Source organism: Mesoplodon bidens, assembly GCF_964165515.1.
Source record: "Mesoplodon bidens genome assembly, chromosome: 4".
NCBI classification, from domain to species: domain Eukaryota; kingdom Metazoa; phylum Chordata; class Mammalia; order Artiodactyla; family Ziphiidae; genus Mesoplodon; species Mesoplodon bidens.
Window position 1 is genome coordinate 119,758,633 of NC_138160.1, and position 23,468 is coordinate 119,782,100.

At 34.5% G+C, this 23,468-nt stretch overlaps 1 protein-coding gene across 11 annotated transcripts in view; it reads left to right on the forward strand.

Moving 5' to 3' along the window:
* LOC308616912 (ankyrin repeat and KH domain-containing protein 1) overlaps positions 1 to 23,468 on the forward strand; it is a 123,905-nt gene that overhangs the window by 50,353 nt on the left and 50,084 nt on the right. For 6 of the 11 annotated variants that reach the window (XM_081233419.1, XM_081233422.1, XM_081233428.1 and 3 more), the window contains exons 10-14: positions 5 to 114; positions 10,765 to 10,821; positions 19,590 to 19,677; positions 22,392 to 22,519; positions 22,728 to 22,871. In XM_081233419.1, coding sequence (XP_081089545.1) covers positions 5 to 114; positions 10,765 to 10,821; positions 19,590 to 19,677; positions 22,392 to 22,519; positions 22,728 to 22,871 — 527 coding nt within the window. Of the gene's footprint in view, positions 1 to 4; positions 115 to 10,764; positions 10,998 to 19,589; positions 19,678 to 22,391; positions 22,520 to 22,727; positions 22,872 to 23,468 lie in introns of those variants that run through there. The other 5 variants (XM_081233423.1, XM_081233424.1, XM_081233426.1 and 2 more) reach the window with 2 other exon arrangements.

Consider the following 23,468-nt stretch of genomic DNA (forward strand, 5'->3'; position numbering starts at 1 on the left):
CCAGGTGCTAACGTTCATGCTACAACAGCAACAGGAGACACAGCCTTAACCTACGCTTGTGAAAATGGACATACGGATGTTGCAGATGTTTTACTTCAAGCAGGGGCTGATTTAGTAAGATATTTTTAATTTCAAATATTTTTGTGTAAATGTTAATACTCCTTTATTTTTAACATTTAGAAAACACTAGTAAAGAAGATCAATAGTGTGCATGCTTTGTATAAAATAACTTTTAAAAGTTTGGCTACTTGTTCTAGTTGTTGCATTTATTAAATGTATTTGAAAATAGTTTTTAAAAGAGCATATGCTGTTTCTTTTCCTAGGTAAAAATATTTGTTTCTTTATTCCTCTCACCCCAGTCCCATTTGACATTCTTGAACCTTTTTAACTGCCCTTTATTAGACATATAAATTCAATGATATGTTTGCAACATAGAATAACCTGTCAGATCACTTTGAGTGATTTTTTTTGTTTTTCTAATTAGTTAGACATTTAAAATAAAGCTACTGTCATCTTCCTAACAACATTATTACAGCATTTCATTCTTTTTCTGTTCTTTTAATATCTTCTATTTTGGCTTTTCAAAGTTTCAAATTAGATGGCAGGTTCATATGTGTAATAATCCTTACAACTGTGGGAAATTATAAATAATATCCCACTTAAAGGTTTATGCTTCTTGCTGAAATGTTTGCTTTGACTAATTTTTATTTTGTGAGAGTATTTTGAACTGCTCTCTAGAATTTCTTCCAGAATTCCCTTTTGTATTTCTTAAAAATCTGTGTGAGACACGCATAGTTATAAATGCTGTAGAGAATTAACTTTATTAATTTCAGTTATTTAGAAAAAACTGTGCAAGTATTGTCTTTTAAACCATTTCCAATAACAGTCATTCCCCCCCAAAATACCTGAGAACATTGTTGGAAAATAATTATTGACTATAATAAGTGTATAGTGTAATTATGCTATTTATTTATCATCATTTCTACTAATAATAAATATTGTAGTGATAAGACTAGCATTCATTCTCATTAATTAGGATCTGCCAGTTAGAATTTCTAAGAGGTATACTTTCTTCGTGTGAAAATTATGATGGATATGTTAAGTAGATCTTAATCTTCTGCCTTCTTTCTTTATCTCATTCCTTTTTTTAGAGTTGCTTTGGGTCATCTAAAAATTAAGAATTGAAGCATTTCATCACTTGGAATAAACAGGGTAGAGCCTAGAAGCTTAGATATATAAGCAAAGTTTAATACTCTTATCCTCTGAATTCTTATCAAAATTCTTCCTTCTTCCATTTTTCCATAGCTAAGTTACTTTCTTGACTAATTTGCTAGTTCTTCTAAAAATGTTAAATAGGAAAAGAGGAATTATCTGTTAAATGCACTTTAAAGTATAGCAAAACCTTATTGATTTTTGACAAAGTTAAAAATTTGTTATGAAATATTTTTAAATGCCCTTTAAAACAAAGGGCATTTAAAAATAGAAAATAAAATAGTTGTTTTCTGTTTTTTATTTTTATAGTTTTCTGGAATTAGGTAAATTGTGATTAAAATTCCCTAGAAGAATTTCATTAAATAAGCAGATTGAAAGATTTGAATTTACCATACTGTTTTACATTCAAAATATAAGATTAAAAAATGGCTCAGATAAATATTTACCTTAAGTACAAAGGTAATACTGTTATTCGAACGTAACTTTTTCTCTTTTGCAAACCGTCTTTGCATTCATATATACATGTAATTATAATCATAGTACAGTACAGTTTTTTTCTATTTTCCAGAATGTGTGTTCTGTCATAATCTTTTCCATTTTGCTACATATTCTCTATATTTATAACTTGTGCATAATATTCCATCAAGTTGATGAGCCATAATCATTCACTTATTATTGAACTTTTGACTTGCTTTTTATTTTTCACTGTTGTAAATACTGCTAGATTTAATAATTTCACGTGCATAATTTTTTCTCCTTTTGAATTATTTCATATATTAATTTTTCACTTTAAAAAATGTATTCCTATTTTATGCTTTTGCTATCTGTGGAGAGATATTTCACTTTTAATATTAGTTATTTTCCTGATTGTAAAAAGCAATTCTTGTTCTTTATAGAAAATGTGGAAAGTATGGAAAAGCATAGTAAGTTTGATATTTAAAACCTATAAATAATTTTAGGCTTTACTATAAGCCATAGGCGGGAAACAAAAGACCTAGTCAAAAACAAGAAGTGAGTAAAGCAGGCAGATCAGTCCCTGAGTCCTGAGGAAGAAAATAACTGATAATTCTTGCTAGCTGGACCTAAAAAGACAGTAGCACCTTTCTTGTCCTTCATTCTTTTCTGTCACCTCCTAGTATCTGCTTAGGACTGTAGTAATTTCCTCCAGTGGTTTGGAATTGGAAGACTACACTCCCATTGCGTGGAGTGGAGATGTATTCCATTTCTGGCATCCCATAGATGTATTCTTGATATCTAGGTTTGGTAGTTCTTTAAGTTAAATTGTTTGTTTGTTTGTTTTCGTGGGCTAGCTGAGAACCTTCATTTTGGGGGGAACTATTTTTACCTTCGGTTTTAAATAAGAACGCACAAGTCAACCTTTGAAACACAATCTGGACCATGCTCTGTTAGATTTTTAGAGCTTAACTTTTGCCACAATTTAAGGCTGTTATTACATATTTTTTAAAGAGCTTAAAAGTTGTTGTCTCTCATTTTAAAAAATACTCTGTAGAATCAGTTAGGATATTAATCACAATTTTATAAAAATGTAATGCAACAATTTGGATTTCTTATATTGTTTCCTGAGATGAAACTGAGAGGTTTTAAGGCTTTTTATTCTACATGTGTAGTAGGTATAGTTTAGAACTTAGTTTTAAAGGAAATCTAGACAGTTTTTTATTTAATGCTTTTTTAAAAATCCACAACCAGAACTGTTAGTATATTGAGCATTTTCAGGTAGATCCTCAAAATATGTGCATGTTCTCATCTGAAACTTAGTTATTTGAAATTTTATTTTTTCTTGTTTTAAAAATATTTAAAATGAAAAAATATTTGATATTTCCAGTAAAAAAAAAAACCCTGAATATCCATCATATTTAGAAGGTTATGGATTGATATGTAACTTGTCTACCTTTGTAATAATTGCATAAATTTGAATAATCCATTATTAAAAACCTTTGGACTAGGTTAGTTCTCTTAAATAAGCCACTTAAAATGTTCCTTTTGGAAATCAAAAATTAAATGAAATCAAAAATTGTCCATTAATTCCAGAGTTCTTTTTGAAAATTCTCCCTATTTAATATGCAAAATCATTTTAACTACTCAATAAGCAGAGAGCCTTGAACAAATCACCTAATCCATATCTTCCATATAGTTGCACCTCTTGTTACCACTGTAATGGGAATAATTATATATTGAAATAAAGATTATTCCTTTATGTACTTTCTTTCTCTGCATAGCATCTTTTGTTTATTGGGCCCAAATTAGTTTTTAGTATTTGGTGTGATTACAAGTATAATATGATGTAAACCCATTGTAAGAAAGTTTGTATTAAAACACATTAGCATTCTGTAGTATACTTAAAATCTAAAAGAAATTTAAAAAAAAAGAAAAAATAAATAAACCAGCCTTTGGAAACTAATCTTATTTCTCTGAAAAGGAATATACTATGTGTCCTTACAAGTTTGTTATTGAACTGCTTGACCAGAAATAACCAATAAACACCATTTAAAAATCGAAATTGAGTGACTCTCCTGGTGGTCCAGTGGTTAAAACTCCACACTTCCACTGCAGGGGGCATGGGTTCAATCCCTGGTCTGGGAACTAAGATCCCATATGCCGTGAGGCGTGGCCAAAAAAAATAATAAATAAAAATAAAATTGACATCTGCAATATTAAAAAAAACGAAAACTGAAGTTGATTCAGTTCCATTGTCTTTGAGTCACTCCTGGTGTCCTGTATAATTATTACTTTAGGCCATTCTCCCCAGTTACTGGTCTTTAGACCAAAAGGCAGAGTTTTAGTATTTCATTCTTATTCGTATCTTGATAGCTTACTTCAGCTAAAGCATTTATATGGCTTGATTTCTTTTACCACAGTCCTCTAGCCCCCTCTTTACTATTACTTTTGTGTTCAAGGTGGAGAATTTGCATAGTTAACTATTCAACAGTATAACTTGGATTGTAAAACCCTACTCTGCTTCTTTCTTTTTTTCTCTTGCTTGCTTTTAATTTTGACTTACTTTGTTATCTATGTTTTCCTGGCTTCCATGCCCAACCATGTTATTGTTACAGAGATGATCCATCTCTATGAAAGATGACTGCATCAGGTCAGAGTTTCCAAAGGCCCTAATAATAGGATGTTTAGGTGGCAACAGTGTTGGTTAACATGTCAGTGTTGTTTTGTTTTTCTGTTTTATATATATATATATATATGTATATATATACATATATATATATATATACATATATATATAGTAGGAGTTTTTGTTGTGTTTTATTTTTTATTTATTTTTTTTCTTCCAGGTTTATTAAGATATAATTGGCATACAGTACTGTATAAGTTTAACTTGTGATTATCACAATAAATTTAGGAACCTCTGTCATCTCATATAGATACAAAATTAAAGAAATAGAAAAAAAATTTATTCCTTGTCATGAGATCTCTTAGGATTTGCTCTCTTAACAACTTTCATATATAACATACAGCAGTGTTAATTATATTTATCATGTTGTATAATACATCCCTAGTACTTACTTATAACTTGAAGTTTGTACAGAGTTGCTTTGATTTGGTGGTGTTTCTGGTTTTCAAACCATTTGTAAAGATGATGGAATCTTTCTCTTTTCATCATGGCATGTTAATTTCAGCACTAAAACCTTGATACATTTGTTGAGATAAAATAAATATTTGTCATCTGTGGAATTTCCTTCACATGTATTTGCCAGCAAAGCTAAGGTTGGAAAGGGAGAGTGATATATAAATCCCATAAATTAGTATTCCTTCCTTCTCTACAGCTCCTTGGCCTTTCATTTCTAGAAGAGGAACTCAAGTAATATTTCCCATAATAAACAACTGACATAGATATTAGAGAAGGTAAATATATTCTAGTTGTGTTCACATAAAGATTTTTTATGATCCACTTTAGCATGTTACAGGCCTTCATTGCTATTTGAAAGTAAATCTACTAAAAGGAAGAAATACCTGTGGAAGGCATCCTGTAATCCTGTATCTGAATGGAAGGCTAATGAATGACAAAGGCTACACTTAGTTATTTAGAAAGAACTCAACATTAGAGATGCTACTGAGCATTAGACAAGACACCGGAATTTTCATCACAGCCATCAGGTCACTGGTCTATAAGTAAATAGTTGCCTCAATATTCTCATCTGTAAAATGAAATCTAGTGTTATTTTCTGGACTGTTTTACCCAAGTGCTGTAAATATTCTTTCTTTGACTATGCTGGGTGTCCTAGGGCAAATCACTTAGATTCCCTAGCCTTCTTTTGTTTTTCTTTCTCATCTCCCCGCTTTCCTTTATTTTATGAGGGGTTTGGACCAGAAGATCTTTAATGATGTGGCTTAAGAAATCTAATTTTATGATTTTTAAAGAACAGGTTAACTAGCTACCTGTTTGGAGGTATCAGATGGACTAGATGAGTACTTAGCCCAAGAATGTGTAAAGTGCTATGGGAATCTTGAAGAAAATGAAATTTTAAGGTGTGAGTCATAATAATAGTGATGTGTTACACAAATTATTCTCTCTTTGGGTATATTAAATGTATCTTTAATTACTTAATTTTGGGCATTATTTATAATTAATAATTAGCAGATTTAGCTTATTATAAAATATTTTAATAGATAAAAGTTACTAATCCCTAGAAAACACAGTAATGTGGTAAGGCCACCCCAGTAAAGAATAATTTGGCATTATAATGCTAAATCATTATCTCTCCCACCCTATCTTTTTACTATCAGTATTTTATCCTACTTAAATACTGTCAAAGAAGTAGGAAGAGTTTCCTTAACATGGATTTTTATTGTAAGTAAACTATTTTCGTAAGAATAAAATCTCTCCAGTTATCTTTGGAATTGTTCAATTACGAATTTATTCTTCTTTTCCTTTGGTTAAACTTTATTTTGAGTAGCAGAATAAACTTTTGTTACATCCTCTTCTTCTCATCTTATATGCCTTCAACTTTTCAAAATTTCCTTTCTTTAGGAGTGTTTTTTCAGCTTTGGCTTTCAAGTATACATAGGTAATGCCCAGTGAGAGACAAGGAATTTAGAAATACCGTTTTACTTTGAGATGTTAGCCACCTTGAAAATAGGGGTGGAAGACAGAGAGGTTTTTCCAAGGACAAGATAGGACATGGTTTCTCTCTTTAAGCTCATAATAAATCTGCTTTAGATGCAGTAGATCAAAGAAAATAAATAGAACCAACCTAAAGAAGTGTGGTGGGCACACAGTGTTGCTAATTCTGGGTCTTTGCCATATTGAATAATAGTTGGTCCTATGCAAATCAGTTATTTTTTATTTTTTGCGGTACGCGGGCCTCTCACTGTTCTGGCCTCTCCCGTTGTGGAGCACAGGCTCCGGACGCGCAGGCTCAGCAGCCATGGCTCACGGGCCCAGCCGCCCCGCGGCATGTGGGATCTTCCGGGACCGGGGCACGAACCCGTGTCCCCTGCCTCGGCAGGCGTACTCTCAAGCACTGCACCACCAGGGAAGCCCTTTTCTTATTTTTAAATAGGTAATATGTAATACTTTTACATGGTTCAAAATTCATAGAGTATAAAATATCCCATGGGCACCCAGTTTCCCTCTCTGTTGGCAGTCAATGTTGTTCACTACTTGTATCCTTCCAGAGATATTTTATATATGTATGATGAAAATTTACATCTTGAAAGAAACATATTCTAATTAATGCTTAGTGCTTTGTATAATTCCTTACTGAAATGGAATTTTGATTTTTAGTATACTAATTTTCTCTGTAGAATTGATCATAACTTTTAAAGGTTTATTATTTTAATGTTGGAATGAAAGTCGAAGCACTTCTGCACTGAGTAAATTGCACCCCTTGAATATGTTGTACTGGTCTATCACTGATTTTCCTCCCTAACCATGAAGTAAGCTCTTTGACCCTTGTTGCTTTTCTTAGACTGTGTTCTAGCCAAATGAACTTTGGGGGGCCTTTTCCTAGAATAGTTGAGCTAGTGGAAACTGGGTGATTTGGACATGGATACATTAGCACCCTCCGGTTCTTAATCCTGGAAATTAGATTTGATATGGACTTACCTTAAAAGAAATAAAAATTTTGAAGGATCAGTTTGTTATCTATATTAAATCTTAGGAAATAGAGGATTTCTATTTCTTTTCTATATCCTCTTTTGTAAGATTTTTTTTTAATTTAAGCAATATGTTGTGTGTCTTTCAACATTTCTATACATTCAAGCACATATATATTCTGTGTATGTGGGCTATATGTCTTTTTTATATGAATAGATTTGTTACCACATATACTGTTCTGAAACTTTTTTCTTTTTAATATAATATTTTTCTGTCAGTTCCTAAGATTTCTCATTCTTTTTCACAGGTACCCAGTGTTCTATATAATTTATTAACCATTTATTTATTCATAAACATCTGGGTTATTATAATTTTTAAGTATTACAAATGGTACTGCACTAAATATTGTTATGCACATTTATGTATTTTTGCTACTTTTGTGAATATATCTATAGGGATAAATTCCTAGAAGTGAAATTGCCGGTTTTCAGAGGGTCCACATCTAAAAGTTTGATAGCTGCTGCAAAACTGTACAAAAATGCTGATGAACTAGTCTATACTTCTACTAACAATTGAGGTCTCCTGATTCTTATATTCTCATTAACATGGGTTAGATTTCCCCTCCCTTCCCTTTCCTTCTTCCTTCCTTCCTTTTTTTATGGTTTAATTTTCTAATCTCTGATCATAGTCCCCATGTTTCTTTTATCTAAAAAAATCCCTGTGTTCCAAGCAGACCTATGAGCTGCTCACTAATTGCTGAACTAATTTTTGAACTATATAAAACACAGGTATAAAGTTACTTCATGGAAAAGTATTTATTCAGACATCATTTACAAATGCAAATTTTGAAATATTTTGTTAATTTCTTTTAAAAAACTGATTTTTAAAAAATCAAATATTTAGACAATGTTTATTGACTCCATTCTGGAGAGGAGATTAATGTGTCTTCCACCATAGGATTTTCATGAGTTATTTTATTATTACATTGTCGTGATTTTATAACATTTACATTCTGTTTTATGACCCTATTATTTCTCAAAGTTGTTTAACTTTAACTGTATATTTAGGTAGATTCAGTGTTTACCTTACTAGTCTTTCATATTATGTAGACTCTGAATTCCTGATTTCCTGAACTTGACTTACCTTTTGGCTGGCTGATACTGGTATTTTGTTTTGAATTTACTTTCCTCAACCAAAAGAAGGAGTTCACAGGTGCTTGCATTTTTGATATTACTGTATGTTATATTTATAAATGAATGTAGCTAAATATAAAATTAATGAATCACTTGTTTTTTCCCCTCAAAATTCTAAGCCCTCTATTCTACTGTCTTCTGGTATTAAATATTGCCAAAACCTGCTAGAATATTCCCCATTATATGTAAGTGATTTCCTTTCTGCCTGGATTATCATAAGATTCTTTCATTATACTTAAACCTCTATGATTTCCCCAGGATGTGTCTTGGTGTTTATTATTTTATAATAGTTTTTCCTGGAAAACCGTGAGTGCTTTCTATTTAAAGATTTTAGTTCATCCTCTCTCCCCTCTCCTTTTCTTTCTCCTCCTCCTCATCCTTCTCCAGTTTTTTTCTATTACAGCCTTGAATACTTCTTTTTCTGTTCTGTTTTCTTCTGGGACATTTATTATCCATATATTGAATCTCCCTTATTATCTTTATGTCTGATTCTTTTCATTTCTTTGTCCTTTTCCTCTGTATTGTTTCTTTCTTAAGCTCATCCACCAGGTCACTATTTTTTCTGTATACTTCTTGCTGCTTCTAATGTGGTTTTTGTGGTTTCATCATTACTTAGTATCTTCTGCTCTTCCAACTCACTTTTTTTTCCTGATAAATTTATTTATTTATTTTTGGCTGCGTTGGGTCTTCATTGCTGCACACGGGCTTTTCTCTAGTTGCAGCGAGCGGGGGCTGCTCTTTGTTGAAATGCGCAGGCTTCTCATTGCGGTGGCTTCTCTTGTTGTGGAGCACAGGCTCTAGATGTGCGGACTTCAGTAGTTGTGGCACGTGGGCTCACTAGTTGTGGCTCACGGGCTCTAGAGTGCGGGCTCAGTAGTTGTGGCACACAGGCTTAGTTGCTCCGTGGCATATGGGATCTTCCTGGACCAGGGTTCGAACACGTGTCCCCTGCATTGGCAGGCAGATTCCTAACCACTGCGCCACCAGGGAAGTCCCCCAACTCACTTCTTTTTTATTTATTTATTTATTTTTGGCTGTGTTGGGTCTTCGTTGTAGTGCACAGGCGTCTTATTGTGGTGGCTTCTCTTGTTGTGGAGCACAGGCTCTAGATGTGCGGACTTCAGTAGTTGCGGCTCGTGGGCTCAATAGTTGTGGTGCACGGGCATACTTGCTCCGTGGCATGTGGGATCTTCCCGGAGCAGGGCTCGAACCCATGTCCCCTGCATTGGCAGGCAGATTCTTAACCACTGTGCCACCAGGGAAGTGCCCCCAACTCAGTTTTAAGTTTCCTCTTGCTGTTATATCACTTTGTTCCACTAGTTAAAGCGTTCATATTCTCTTTAATATTTTTGAAAGTACAAGGGAATATTTGACTAAAATTTTGTTTCCATTTTTGTAGGAACTTCTTAATAGGTTCTGTGTTGGATACTTTGTGCTTATTTATTCTTATTTGAATGGAGCTTGTCTTTGTTGAAAATCAAATGGGGATGAGGAAGGGAGAAGTGAGCTTTAACAGTCAGCTTGTTCAAATCATAGAGTTGACTCAGAATACTTTCTCACTAAATCTCTACCATAGGAGCATGCATCCCCTTAGGGTAAGCATATCATCCAGGGTAGGAGGTAGGAGTGACTTAGGGTGAAGCCTTCTCTAGGCCACATTTCTTTTATTTGGAGATAATAGTTGATCCTGGTCAGTGATTGCAATTCTTATTACTGTTTCTTCAACCATCTCCCCGTCTCATCTTTGAGTACTTTCCCCCTGTCTGGAGACTAGATCTAGAGAAAATACAGATATTCCATCTCTCAAGTTCTTTCAAGTCTCCTGTTTTAGTTGAAAAGTGTGAGCACTAAGTTCATTTATAATGGGTGGAGGAGGTACTACAGAACTATTTAATCATACAGTATTTTCCCTACTTTTATCTCTCAGCTTCTGATATTCGCAAATCTTTTGATTAAATTATTTTCCTTGGTTAGATATTAAGATACTGCTCTATTTTCTGTGGTTTTAGTTGTATTTGGAGATAAAGGCATGAATTCAAAAACTTTAGCAGAATTATGTCTGCATATGTTAAGGTTTATATTGAAGTTATATTGGTAGAGAACCGTATTATCATACTTAAAAATCATACTCTGTTCATGAGATTATGGTCTCTACAGATGAGAATCTTTTCAGTTGAAGATCCTGAGTTAATAACGCCCAGCACCTGAAGTACTGGTCACAAGGTCTTCATGGCCAAATGTGATTTTCGTTTTTGGAATAAGATCCGTGAGTTCTTCTTTTTCCTTTCACAGGACAAGCAGGAGGACATGAAGACTATTTTGGAGGGCATAGATCCGGCCAAGCATCAGGTGAGGGTGGCCTTTGATGCTTGTAAGCTACTACATAAAGAATAGATGATGTAGGTAACCAGAACTCTGGATATCTGAATTCCAGTCAAGAAGTTCCAGGACCCTGTTGGGTGACAAAGGAAATCCTCTTCAATTGAAAAAGATTATGAAGTTCCAATAAAAAGAGATTTACATTACTAGTAGTTTGCTTCCTTAGTATTCTTTTTATGTGGTATTCCTAAAAAAAAAAAAATCTCTTAGGTTAAAATAGATTTTCTTATTCAGATAGTTTTTGCATTCTCCCTTATTGAGGGAGTTAAGATAACCCAGAGAGAAAGTCTCAGTCATAAAGCCCTTTGTATTCAACTTTGTTCAACAAAAATCTGAAACTCAGATTTAGGGTGATATATTGGATTTTTTTCTATAGAATCCTCAAATAAACAACAAAAAAACAGTTTAGTGAAACATTTACTATATTGCTCATGCCCTAATTTCTATAAAATTAAAATTTTCTTCTTAAAATCCTCTCATGTAACCTTGTTCTAAGATTGTCTTTTAAGAAGGTGAATACTTGTTGATAAACAAACATTTCTTTTGAAAAAAAATGTGTGGAATTTGTGCCTGATGCTTTTAAAAGTCAAGCAAATTTAATATCCATTGTAATCCAGAGAGATTTGTTTACACTCAGGAGCAGTGCTTAATTTTTAAATTAGGAATAAGTTGTGATTGCTTCACAATTAATTTAGGCCATCTAAAATAAATTTTTCAGTGTCAAGCCACTCTTAACCATAATGCTTATTAAGTATCTTTTTTATTGGCTTTTGGAATGAGAAATTGTTATATATTCATTCTATTTTGAAGAAAGTAAATAAATTTCTTTCACAAAATACTATTTGAAAATGTAAACTTTTACTCAGTTTATATAATACCTGTGGCTCCTATCAAGAATGTAAAGCTGAGTGTTAGTTCAGATAAAGTTATTTTTTTCTCCCTGGATTTGTTAAAGAAAATGGGATTTTAAATCTGTCTCTCTAGCTGTAAGTCTCAAGACTTGGGATACTTTTTAAAATTGAGGTTTGCAGCCCCACTTTTAGAGGTTCAGATTCAGCAGATCTGAAATGGGGAGTCTGCATTTTAAATGATATCCCAGGAGATTCTCATAAGTCCTCTATACTCCACACTTTGAGACATTGCTAGAGTCTGTAGATTATTCTGCATCATTGCTGAGTTCTGTTCTTTTCCAACCTTTGCTTTATTATCATTCTTCCTTCATCCAAACTGAGTAAGCTTGGTTTTTGTCTTTGTTACTTGTGGCTTTTAGAAACTGAGCTAAACACAAACCCTAAAACGGTGCCTCTTAATCTTTTTCCATCTCAGTTCTGCTGAGGGATATGAATCTGATCAGTAACAGATCACTAAGTTAATGATTAATATACAGTGGTGGGTTGGAAGAACATATACCCTAGGGGAGAGTGTAAGAATCCTTTAGTACATATATAGTATAAAGCAGTCTCCCTCTCCTCTCCTCTGATTCTGGTCCTTCCTCCTAGACAGTGTCCTCCTTCAACTGCAAGAAACACCGGCTCTGTGATATAGTTACAATCTTCGATATATACCTTGGTTGCCCAGGACTGTGGTTTTACAGGAAATCAACTTATTTTAAAGAAAAAAAGCCTTAATTTAAAATTAAATTTTGTTATCTAAAGCCAAATAGAAAAAAAATGCACCTTTTTTCTCATAATGCTTATTCATCGGAACCAGAACTTTGCAGTGCATTTTTTATGGACAAGATTTTAGCGGGCTTATGAGCTCTGATTATCCACTTATCAATATATTTCAACTGTTGGTGATTAGTTTACCTTAATAAACTAGATAGGACCTCCCGCTTTTTAAATAACTTTTTATTAAGGAGTAGCATATATACATATTTTAAAACTTTACTACTTAAAGCTGGAAAACTTTTATCAATTTTTTCTTGATCCTTAAAACAATCTATGCAATACACAAAACTCCTAATATACTTTTTTTTTAAAAGGCCAAGTTCTTTCTTTCTAGGTTATTATATGTTGAATGAGTCCTATCTCAAAAGTTGTTTAAATATAAGTAACAAATGACTTCCAGTCAAGAAAGTAGTCTGTTAGTATATTTTGAAACCTCTCTGCTCTCTATCATTCAAGTACATAGATCTAATAAATAAAATATGCGAGAAAACCAAACTAAACTAAAAATATATAGCTATACTCAGAAACAAGACCAACGAACTCTGTGGACTAGAAATGGACCCTGGATCCACAGCTGAAGCTGTAGGCCCAAGGAGAATTAAACCTAAAAAAAATGGGTGCTAGGGGCTGGAATTTCATCATCTTTAAGGGAATAGGGACTGAATGCATCTCACATGGAACTGGCCAATAGGTACAGTCTTATTGCCCAGCCTATGAAGCAGCATGGAAAAAAAGCTCCAAGCAACTGCCCAGAGTCACAGTTAGAAATTAGCAAATTGTTCTTCATAGAGGGAAGATGCAAAGACAACATTGTAACTAAGAACTTGGAGGGCATCATTTTTTGATTTAGTGAGAAGAACAGAATAACTTCATGGGATAAGAAGCTTAAGTTGCCAAGGAAAGAGCTACTTCTAAAATGGACCAGACTGAGGTAACTTTCAGACCATCTAATGAGAAGGGATAAATTTGTGGATGGAAATAAAAGAAAAAAAACAACTCCCATGCAAAATGAGCTTTATCAAATAAAAGAATTATAAAGCTCAGGAGCAAATCTACATGAAGAGAGATAGTCAAAATGCAAGCAGACAAAAAGCAGCAGCACAGGAGAATACAGGCCCAAGGAAATTGAAATAAAAGACTTGAATCAAAGATTTTAAGCATGCTTATTTTAAACTATGAACAATAGCCATAAAACAATGTGAGGCAATGAAACAAAAGCTGATGATTATGAATTAAGAACAGATAGATACGAAATAAAACATTTAAACTTTCAGGAGAAAAAATTGTGGAAATAAAAATAAATATATAGGATAAACAGTATATTGGACAGTTGAATAAAGAATTAATGAATCAAATGATAAAATAATACAGCACAAAGGTAAAGAGATGGAAAATATGAAAGAGAAATTGAGAGGCCATATATATATTTGACCATATATATATATATGAAGTTCCTGAAAGAGAGGCTAGAAATAGAAGGCAGAGGCAATGCTTGAAGAGATAATGATGGAGAATTTTCTAGAACTGAAGCCTGACATGAATCCTTGATTGAAAAATAATTGCTAAGCAGAACAAATGAAACTGCAGAATTTTAAGGATAAAGAAAAACCTTAAAAGCTATTGGAGGAAAAATGAATTATTCTCAAAGGAACAACAATTAAATTTTTGATGGTAGATTCTCATCAACAAAAATAATCACAGAAAACAATGGAGAGTAATATCCTCAAAATACCAGAAGAGGGACTTCCCTGGTGGCACAGTGGTTAAGAATCCACCTGCCAACACAGGAGACACGGGTTTGAGCCCTGGTCCGGGAAGATCCGACATGCTGCGGAGCAACTAAGTCCATGTGCCACAACTACTGAGCCTGCGCTCTAGAGCCTGCGTGCCACAACTCCTGAAGACTGTTCACCTAGAGCCTGTGCTCTGCAATAAGAGAAGCCACCACAGTGAGAAGCCTGCACACCGCAACGCAGAGTAGCCACGCTCGCCGCAACTAGAGAAAAAGCCTGTGCGCAGCAACGAAGACCCAGTGCAGCCCCCCCCAAACAAAACCAGAAGACAATAACACAATATAGAATTCTATACTCAACTAACATTCCAAAGAAGGAAAAATAAGCATATTTTCAGATCTACAAAGAATAAAAGTTTACCACCTCAGACCCTTGCCAAAAGAACTACTAAAAGTTATGTACATCAATAAGGACAAAAAAGAGCTCTGGAGGAAGGCGTGGGATGCGGGAAGCTACGGTAAGCACAGAAATTGGTAAAATATATTATAAATACAAATTTGTGAGTATAAACCCTAAATTTTTATGCTTAAAACCAGAGTAGTACTAAAACTCTAGACAGCAATAGTATGAAATTCAGCAGGATATGTTAGAAAGTTCAAAAGCCATTCTAGAATCCTTGCGTTGTTCAGGAGTGAAGAATCAGGTACTGAATAACTTTAAAGATTCTTTTTTACAAAAATATATTACTAATCAGAACAAATATAAACCTATTGAACTTAATTATTAAAAGGGCACAGACTTGAATTAGATTCAAAATCAAAATCTAGCAAATTCTGTTTTCAGGAGAAAGATCTAAAGCAAAATGACAGGGAAAGGTTGACAAAGTAATGGAAAAAGTTATGTAAGGCAATATTAATATCAGGCAAAATGGAATTTTAAACCAAAATCATTTTTAGAGATAAATAAATGCTCCTCCAGCTAGTATAACAATCAGTTACTAATCAGTAACTAACATCTACCTTACCCTCCAATTAAAATAGAAAATTACAGAATTACAAGAAAATTAGTCAGCTCTACATTTGTAGTGATAGGATTTTTTCCCATACTTCTCTATGAAACTGATAGATCAAATACATAAATCGATTGTTAAGAATAGAAAAATCGGGCTTCCCTGGTGGCGCAGTGGTTGAGAGTCCGCCTGCCGATGCAGGGGACACGGGTTCGTGCCCCGGTCTGGGAGGATCCCACATGCCGCGGAGCGGTTGGGCCCGTGAGCCATGGCCGTTGGGCCTGCGCGTCCGGAGCCTGTGCTCCGCAACGGGAGAGGCCACAACAGTGAGAGGCCCGCATACAGCAAAAAAAAAAAAAAGAATAGAAAAATCAAGTTTGCTCCTATAAATAGAGAGCTGTCATTTTGTTTCCAATAAATATGGAATATGTTATTTTCCAGTGCATTGAATATGTGTAAATCTGGTGCATGTTTTAGGCCACAAAAAAGTCTTTAAAACAAACTTCTTAATCATATGAACTACATTCTCTGATCTCTGTTTTTTTTAAATTACAAATTAACAATAAGACCTTATTTTAAAAATCCCATATAACTAGAAAATGAGGAAAAATACTTCTACATAATTCATGAGTTAAAAAGGCAATCCCAGTAAAGATTGCAAAATAGATGTTATCACCAAAACTACACATCAAAACTTGGGTGAGAGGATACAGCTAAAGTGGTCCTTAGAAGGAAAATTGTGTGTGTGTGTGTGTGTATGTATGTATGTATGTATGTATAATGAAAGTAAATGAAGCTAGTAGAAGAACAACAGCACAAAGAAGGAAGGACATAAAGTTTTTAAAAAGTTAATAGAATAGTAAACAACAAAAAAGTAGAGTTAAAAAAAGAAAAAATAAGGAAATACAGCAAAATAAAAGCTGATTTTTAAAAAATTCTGAAATAGATAAAATAAGCCCAGCTTTTTTCAAAAGGGCAAAGGTATATGATAGAAACTTAAAGGGAGTTATAACTATATGATATAGTAGAGAACTTTAAAATTTATAAGGCAATATGAACAATCAGTTTGAATACTTAGATGAAATGAATACTGATTTTTTTCTATAAATATAAATTATCAAAAATGATTCAAAGGGATTCCCTGGCGGTCCAGTGGTTAAGACTCTGTGCTTTCACTGCCGAGGGCTCAGGTTCAATCCCTGGTCGAGGAACTAAGATCCCACAAGCCTCGCTGCGTGACCCCCCATAAAAAAGATTCTAGAATCATATACCTCAATAAAGCAATAACCATTTCACAAATTGAGTCAGTAGTTCAAAACTGTCCATCTAATGAAGGTAAGAGGATCCCAGATGGATTTATAGGTGAGTTTTACCAAATGTTCAAGGAATAGATAATCCCTATATTATTCTAGCTGTTCTCCAAAAAGAAGAAAGAAAAAAGGTTAAATTGCACAATACCTAAGTTTGTAGCCTTGAAAAATAATTTTCTGTGTTTATGAAGGAAATAATCATAATTCGTATCCTAAAATTTTATTGATATTGAACAAATATTGGCTGAAATAATAAATCCAACATTCATAAGTAAGTAGCCAGTTGATCCTTGAACAGCGTGGGGGTTGGAACGCCCACCTGTGCAGTGGAAAATCTGCATATAACCACATCTACCCATGTTGTGCGGGGTTCTGCACCCCTGTGATCGTGTAGTGTAGAACTTAGGTATCAACATATAAATGGACCTACGCAGTTTAAACCCATGTTATTCAAGGGTCAACTGTATAGACAAATTTGATTCCTATCCTAAAAGGATTCAGTGGTCAGATATTTTGGGACAAATGGTATGTGTTGTAGGATATACATTATTAATTTTAGGACAAGAAATATAATACATTATAAAGTTGTAGTATTATCATATCAACTGTTTCCTCAAACATATTGTTCAGAACCAAAGGAATGAATGTATATTTATAGGGAGGAAAATAAAATAGGCAGCTTTTAACACCTTTTATTTCCAAAATTTTATTAGTATGTTGAATTTTGAAATTTTACTTGGAGTGAGCATCTTGGGATTATACCTTCTGATTTCTTATTTTTAACAGCTATGGGAATATTTTAAATATACAGAACTAACAGTTACTTTAAAAGTTTATTCTAAACAGGGCTTTCAGAATCTTTTGTCTTTGCCACTACTAGTTGCATTGATGGGTGTCACTGCCAGGCTTAAGAGATAAGAAAGAAAAAAAACGGAAAAGTGACATTAGTATTGCCCACCCATGATCTAGTAATAATGTATTATCAAATGAAGGTAATGAATGTCTTACTCTAAGTTTAGCTACCATTCTTAAAATTAACTTCTCTTTCTCTTATTTACCTAGTAGAATATTTAAACTTCAAGCTTCATTTCTATGAAAGGGAAGATTTGAGAGGTCAGATGTGCTTAGGTTCCTTCTTGGTAAACAGTGTTCAAGTACTTCATTGTTTTAGACATTAGGTATATAATGATAAGCAAAAATGGACATGATTGCTTTTCTCATGAAGCTTATACTTGAATGGTGGACATGTTACCCAAGTAGTTACACAAACTAATATGTGATTGGAACTTATGAAAGAGCAGTTCGTAGAACTGTAAGTCAATAGTAGGAATAGTGATCTAGTCAAGAAGGTTCAGGAAGGTCTTCCTTGAGGAAATAACACTTAACTTGAGACAGTCAAGGATGAAAAGGAGCTAACAAAGAAGTGTTACAGGGAAGAGAGAGCAGCTTAAGCAAAAAGGTCCTGAGACAGGAGGGGAAATAGCAGTTGCTAAAGGAGCAATTTCTTTCCAGTGTGTAGTTGATACAACAACTCCAGCATGTAGTGTGTTGACACAACTTTCTAGGTCTTTCTGAGTAAGCTCTTCATGATGTGTATTCCATTTTGTTTGAAGTAAATTGCCAGAATATTAGATTTACCTACATTTGAATATAAGTTCAAAATTCATTCTAAAGCCAAATTTTGTTGGCATTATCTATAGTTATTCATCCTCCATACCTTAGAGTTAATAAAGATTGTTGTCTAATCAATATGCATAACAAAAATCAAAACATAAACTAGGAGGTTGAGAATTCTACACTATCAAGATAAAAGAAAGAAACTTCTTTTAGAGTGGAATCCCTGTCACTGCAGTCCAGTTTAAAGTTTCCATTGGGTTGACAATCTATTCTTATTGTTAGTTTGCCAAAGTTGTAGTGAGATATAGTTATGTAAGAAGAAATCACCGTTCTTTATCAAGTTTTTCTTAGTCACAAAAGAGGACCAGAAGAACAGAAATTAATGTTTGCATACATAGTGAAAGAGGGGATAGTTGAGAGAACTTTTTGTAAAAGCTATGTGTCAGCTACATTTTAATACTTAGATGAATGTAGTAAGAGTTCACAGTACTCCCAACAGGCAGTACTACTTACCATACAAGCAAGCTTTTTTTAGTGGCATTTGATATTAAGATGCTTGAGAAGCTGTTTTCTCATTCATTCCTCTTGTGGACAAACTTGCTAGGAAGAATAACAATCTTCCTACTATTGTAAGACTGCTTCTTTTGCCTTTGACTATTCAAGCATTTAATTTCTACTCTAAAAAATAATCAGCTGGGCTTCCCTGGTGGCGCAGTGGTTGAGAGTCCGCCTACTGATGCAGGGGACACGGGTTTGTGCCCCGGTGCGGGAAGATCCCACATGCCGCAGAGCGGCTAGGCCCGTGAGCCATGGCCGCTGAGCCTGCGCGTCCGGAGCCTGTGCTCCACGATGGGAGAGGCCGCAACAGTGAGAGGCCCGCGTACCGCCAAAAAAAATAATAATAATAATCAGCTCATTTGTATGTTTTTCTTTTTCCTTTTCCCTTTACTCCTGAAATACCATAGTGTTTTTCTTCAGAGATTGGTTTCTCTCCTTTGATAGATCTCTTATTGGCTTCTGATGATGAGATCCTCAAAATCACCTCACAAAATTAAGGTTCCTTTTTCATAGTTCAGATGAATAGTTAGGGAAATATCTTTTTAACCTTAGTATTAGAAAAATGCAGTTACTTCTCTTTGGGGATCAAACTAAACATTAAGTCTTATCCTTAATGTTTATTGTTTGGTATGTTAAACTGAACGTGCTCTTATAGAAAGTTACACCATCTAATGTGGACTGAAATTAATCCTGTATTTTGGAGGAATTGAGGTAGGTAACATAAGTGACTGCATTGAGTAAGTATTAAATCTTCATTATTTCTTATGTCATTGATATTAAGTGTTAAAAATAGATGGTTAATGAATTGGCACTGATGGATTATTTTATGTTTCTTTACTAGGAACATGAATCTGAAGGTGGAAGAACACCTTTGATGAAAGCTGCGAGAGCTGGCCACTTGTGCACCGTGCAGTTTCTTATTAGCAAAGGTAAAGAAAGTACAAGTGTGCATTTCCAAGAAGGTACAACTTCTGAAAAAAGTTCCTAAACTGTTGCAATTTCTGTTAAAGCTACTTTAGTATAAGTATTATATTCCAGTCTTTTGTTGCTGTATTTTATTAGGAAGCAGAGTTCATAAGGTACTTTGCTGGGATCTTTATTAGTTTTGTTTTTTTTTTTTTGGCTGCGTCGAGTCCTTTTTTTTTTTTTGGCTGCGTTGGATCTTAGTTGCGGCACATGGGATCTTTGTTGAGGCATGCGGGATCTTTCGTTGCTGCGTGTGGGGTTTTTTTTTCTCTCTCTAGTTGTGGCACGCAGGCTCCAGGGCACGTGGGTTCTGTAGTTTGCGGTGCGCGGGCTCTAGTTGAGGCTCGTGAGCTCAGTAGTTGTGGCGCAGGGGCCTAGTTGCCCCGCGGCGGGGGGATCCCAACTCCCTGACCAGGGATTGAACCTGCGTCCCCTGCATTGGAAGGCGGATTCTTAACCACTGGACCACCAGGGAAGTTCTGTTTATTAGTTTTGAGTTTGAAGTTTTCATCAACCAAAGAGTATATGGTTACTCCCCAAAGTTGGAAAAGTCAAAGTTAAAATGTCCAGCTATATTTAGTAGATACAGTATCGTTCAGCACTTAAGGCAGTTCTGCTGGAAATGCGGAAGGGCGGAGGAGAGAAAGTCTGCTACCGTTGTTTATGGTACAGTTAAGTCAACCAAGTACACAAGGGTGTTATTTATTATTTTTATATTCCTCTAGAGATTCTATTATTAGAATATATTTAGGCAAAGAAGTTCAAATGATGGATAAGAGGTAGTTCAAGACTCTTTACTGTAGAAAAGTGAAATGCTGCTGAACTCAGTTTATGTTGAACCATATAAAATTGTCATTGTATATGTCAAAGATGGTAATATCCGCAATTTCTTTTGGTTCAGCTTAACTCTGTGTAGTGTTCGAGGTACTCTGGCATCTGATAAAAAATCTTAGGATGTTAAACTGTAAGGAAGGTCCACTCAAGTGTTGTCATGTTATTCAAATAAACATTTTATATCTATTGTATATTCCAATAGAATTCTGACATTTTGTACCATTAAGGATGCAGTGTAAGATTTTATCATTTTAAATATACTTGCTTTCTTCTTTAATTGGATAAAACTAGGCCTATTTTCTTCACATCACATTTTGCTACCAAGTAAGGCATATCTTACATAATGTTATAACTTAGTCTGTAAAAGCTATTTACTTCAACCATGCAGAAGTAATAAACAGATGGATAACCTTTAGAGTTCTCTCACGCTCCTTTCCTAAAGAAGTTACCTAATCATACCAGCAACTACCCTGCTAAGCATATAATCAGGCTTTTCAAGAATAAGAACACATTGATTATAGCCTTTCTAGGCTGTAGTAAGTGCTAAACAATCCCAACTAAATTTATTATTAACAACTTTAAAAATAATCTTATGTTGCTAATGTAAGGATGTTTATTGGTGTGCCTCGCCTTTCCCAGAGGTACTTTAATACAAGTTAGGATTAGGTTCAGCTGGGTATTTTTGAAAATTAAATAAATAGTAGTTTCCCCTAGGTTTATTTTTCCCTTCATAAAATAAGTTGAATTAAGGAAGAAGGAAGAATGAACGTTGCTATAGTCCTTTTTTTTTTTTTTTTTTTTTGGTTGCACTGCGTCTTAGTTGCGGCAGGCGGGCTCCTTAGTTGCAGCTCACCAGCTCCTTAGTTGTGGCATGCGAACTCTTAGTTGCATCGTGTATGTGGGATCTAGTTCCCTGACCAGGAGTCAAACCCAGGCCCCCTGCATTGGGAGCATGGAGTCTTATCCACTGCACCACCAGGGAAGTCCCCATTGCTATAGTCTTAACTATCTAGTTGAGTCCTTTTGGGATTGTAAAAGGTAGTTGAACTAAAAATGAGAGGTCTTTTTTTCCGTGAATCAAAATTAATTTACCAAAAAAAGAGGCTAAGAAAAGATTTTGCATTTAGACTTCTTTTAGGTCATATTGTACAAAGCTATTGAACAACTTACTAAATCGCCTTTCTGATAACGTATTTGGATAAACTTTTGTCTTCTCTTCATATCCAGGTCTCTCTGACCTTTAAAATATACAATATGAAGCATTATATTTCTCGTAAATATTGTTTAAAAAAATCTGTTTTCTGTACTTTGAGACCTGGCTATACTGCCACATTTTAGAAATAGATCAAAAATGTCTTTGAAGAGTTACATACAATGGTATTATTTGGTGCTCACATTAGCCTGTATATATTTATTAATCTAGATTTTTCATTTTAGAAGTGATATTGAATGAACGAACTACAACTATGCACACCAATGTGGATGAATCTCAAAAATATTATATTGAGCGAAAGAAGCCAGGCACAAAAGAGTACACTGTATGATTTCATTCATATAAAGTTCAAAAACTAAAACCAGTTTGGCAGTCAGGATAGTAGTTACCATTGGAGGGCGGGGTAGTGACTGAAAGGGTGCACAAAGTGGGGCTTCTCGTATGTGGATAATGTTCTGTTTCTTGGTCTGGGTGCTGGTCACACAAGAGTGTTCACTTTGTGAAAAATTTTCAAACTATACACTTATGATTTGTGTACTTTTTTGTATCTATGTTGTACTTCAAAAAAGTTTTTAAAGTCATATTGTCTGAACTGGCTTTGCTAAGATTGCTGTTTATTTTTCTTTGAAGGTGCCAATGTGAATAGGGCTACAGCCAATAATGATCATACAGTAGTGTCGTTGGCATGTGCAGGAGGTCACCTGGCAGTTGTGGAGCTACTCTTGGCTCATGGGGCTGACCCTACTCATCGTCTCAAGGTATTCTACTTCAAAATAAGTAAATAATATATACATCATTATTAAAATATATTTCAAATATTTTAGTGCTTAATATTTATTATTAATATTCAGTACTGTTTAAATGAGTTTTGATTTTATATGAGCTGCTAAGAAACTAAATGTGTTTAGTAATCATATTATAAAAAGAAATTAATAAATAATTAATTATGGTGTCAATTTTTCTCAGGATGGCTCAACAATGCTCATTGAAGCTGCAAAAGGTGGCCATACTAATGTTGTTTCTTATCTATTGGATTATCCAAACAATGTTCTGTCAGTTCCTACCACAGATGTGTCTCAGCTTACCCCACCTTGTCAAGATCAATCTCAGGTAATGTAAAACAGAGCTTATTTGTAAATATAAATATTCTTCAAATTGGGAGTTTTTGTTTAAAATTAGCCTTTAGTAAAATGGGCTTATTTCTCTCTCTCTCTCTCTCTCTTTTTTTTTTTATAAATTTATGTATTTATTTACAGCCGCGTTGGGTCTCTGTTGCTGCCCCCGGGCTTCCTCTAGTTGCTGCGAGTGGGGGCTACTCTTCGTTGCGGTGTGCGGGCTTCTCATTGCAGTGGCTTCTCTCGTTGCGGAGCACAGGCTCTAGGCGCGCAGGCTTCAGTAGTTGTGGCTCGCGGGCTATAGAGCACAGGCTCAATAGCTGTGGCGCACGGGCTTAGTTACTCTGTGGCATGTGGGATCTTCCCAGACCAGTGCTCGAACCTGTGTCCCCTGCGTTGGCAGGCGGAGTTTTAACTACTGTGCCACCAGGGAAGTCCAGCTTATTTCTCTTTTAAATTTGAATAAACCTGGTCCTAAATTCTTTAAGATTTCCTTCAAAAGTACATGGAAATTTTTTTCATTGTCTTACTTACTGAAAATAGTGTTTAAAAAGGAACACTTAGGGCTTCCCTGGTGGCACAGTGATTGAGT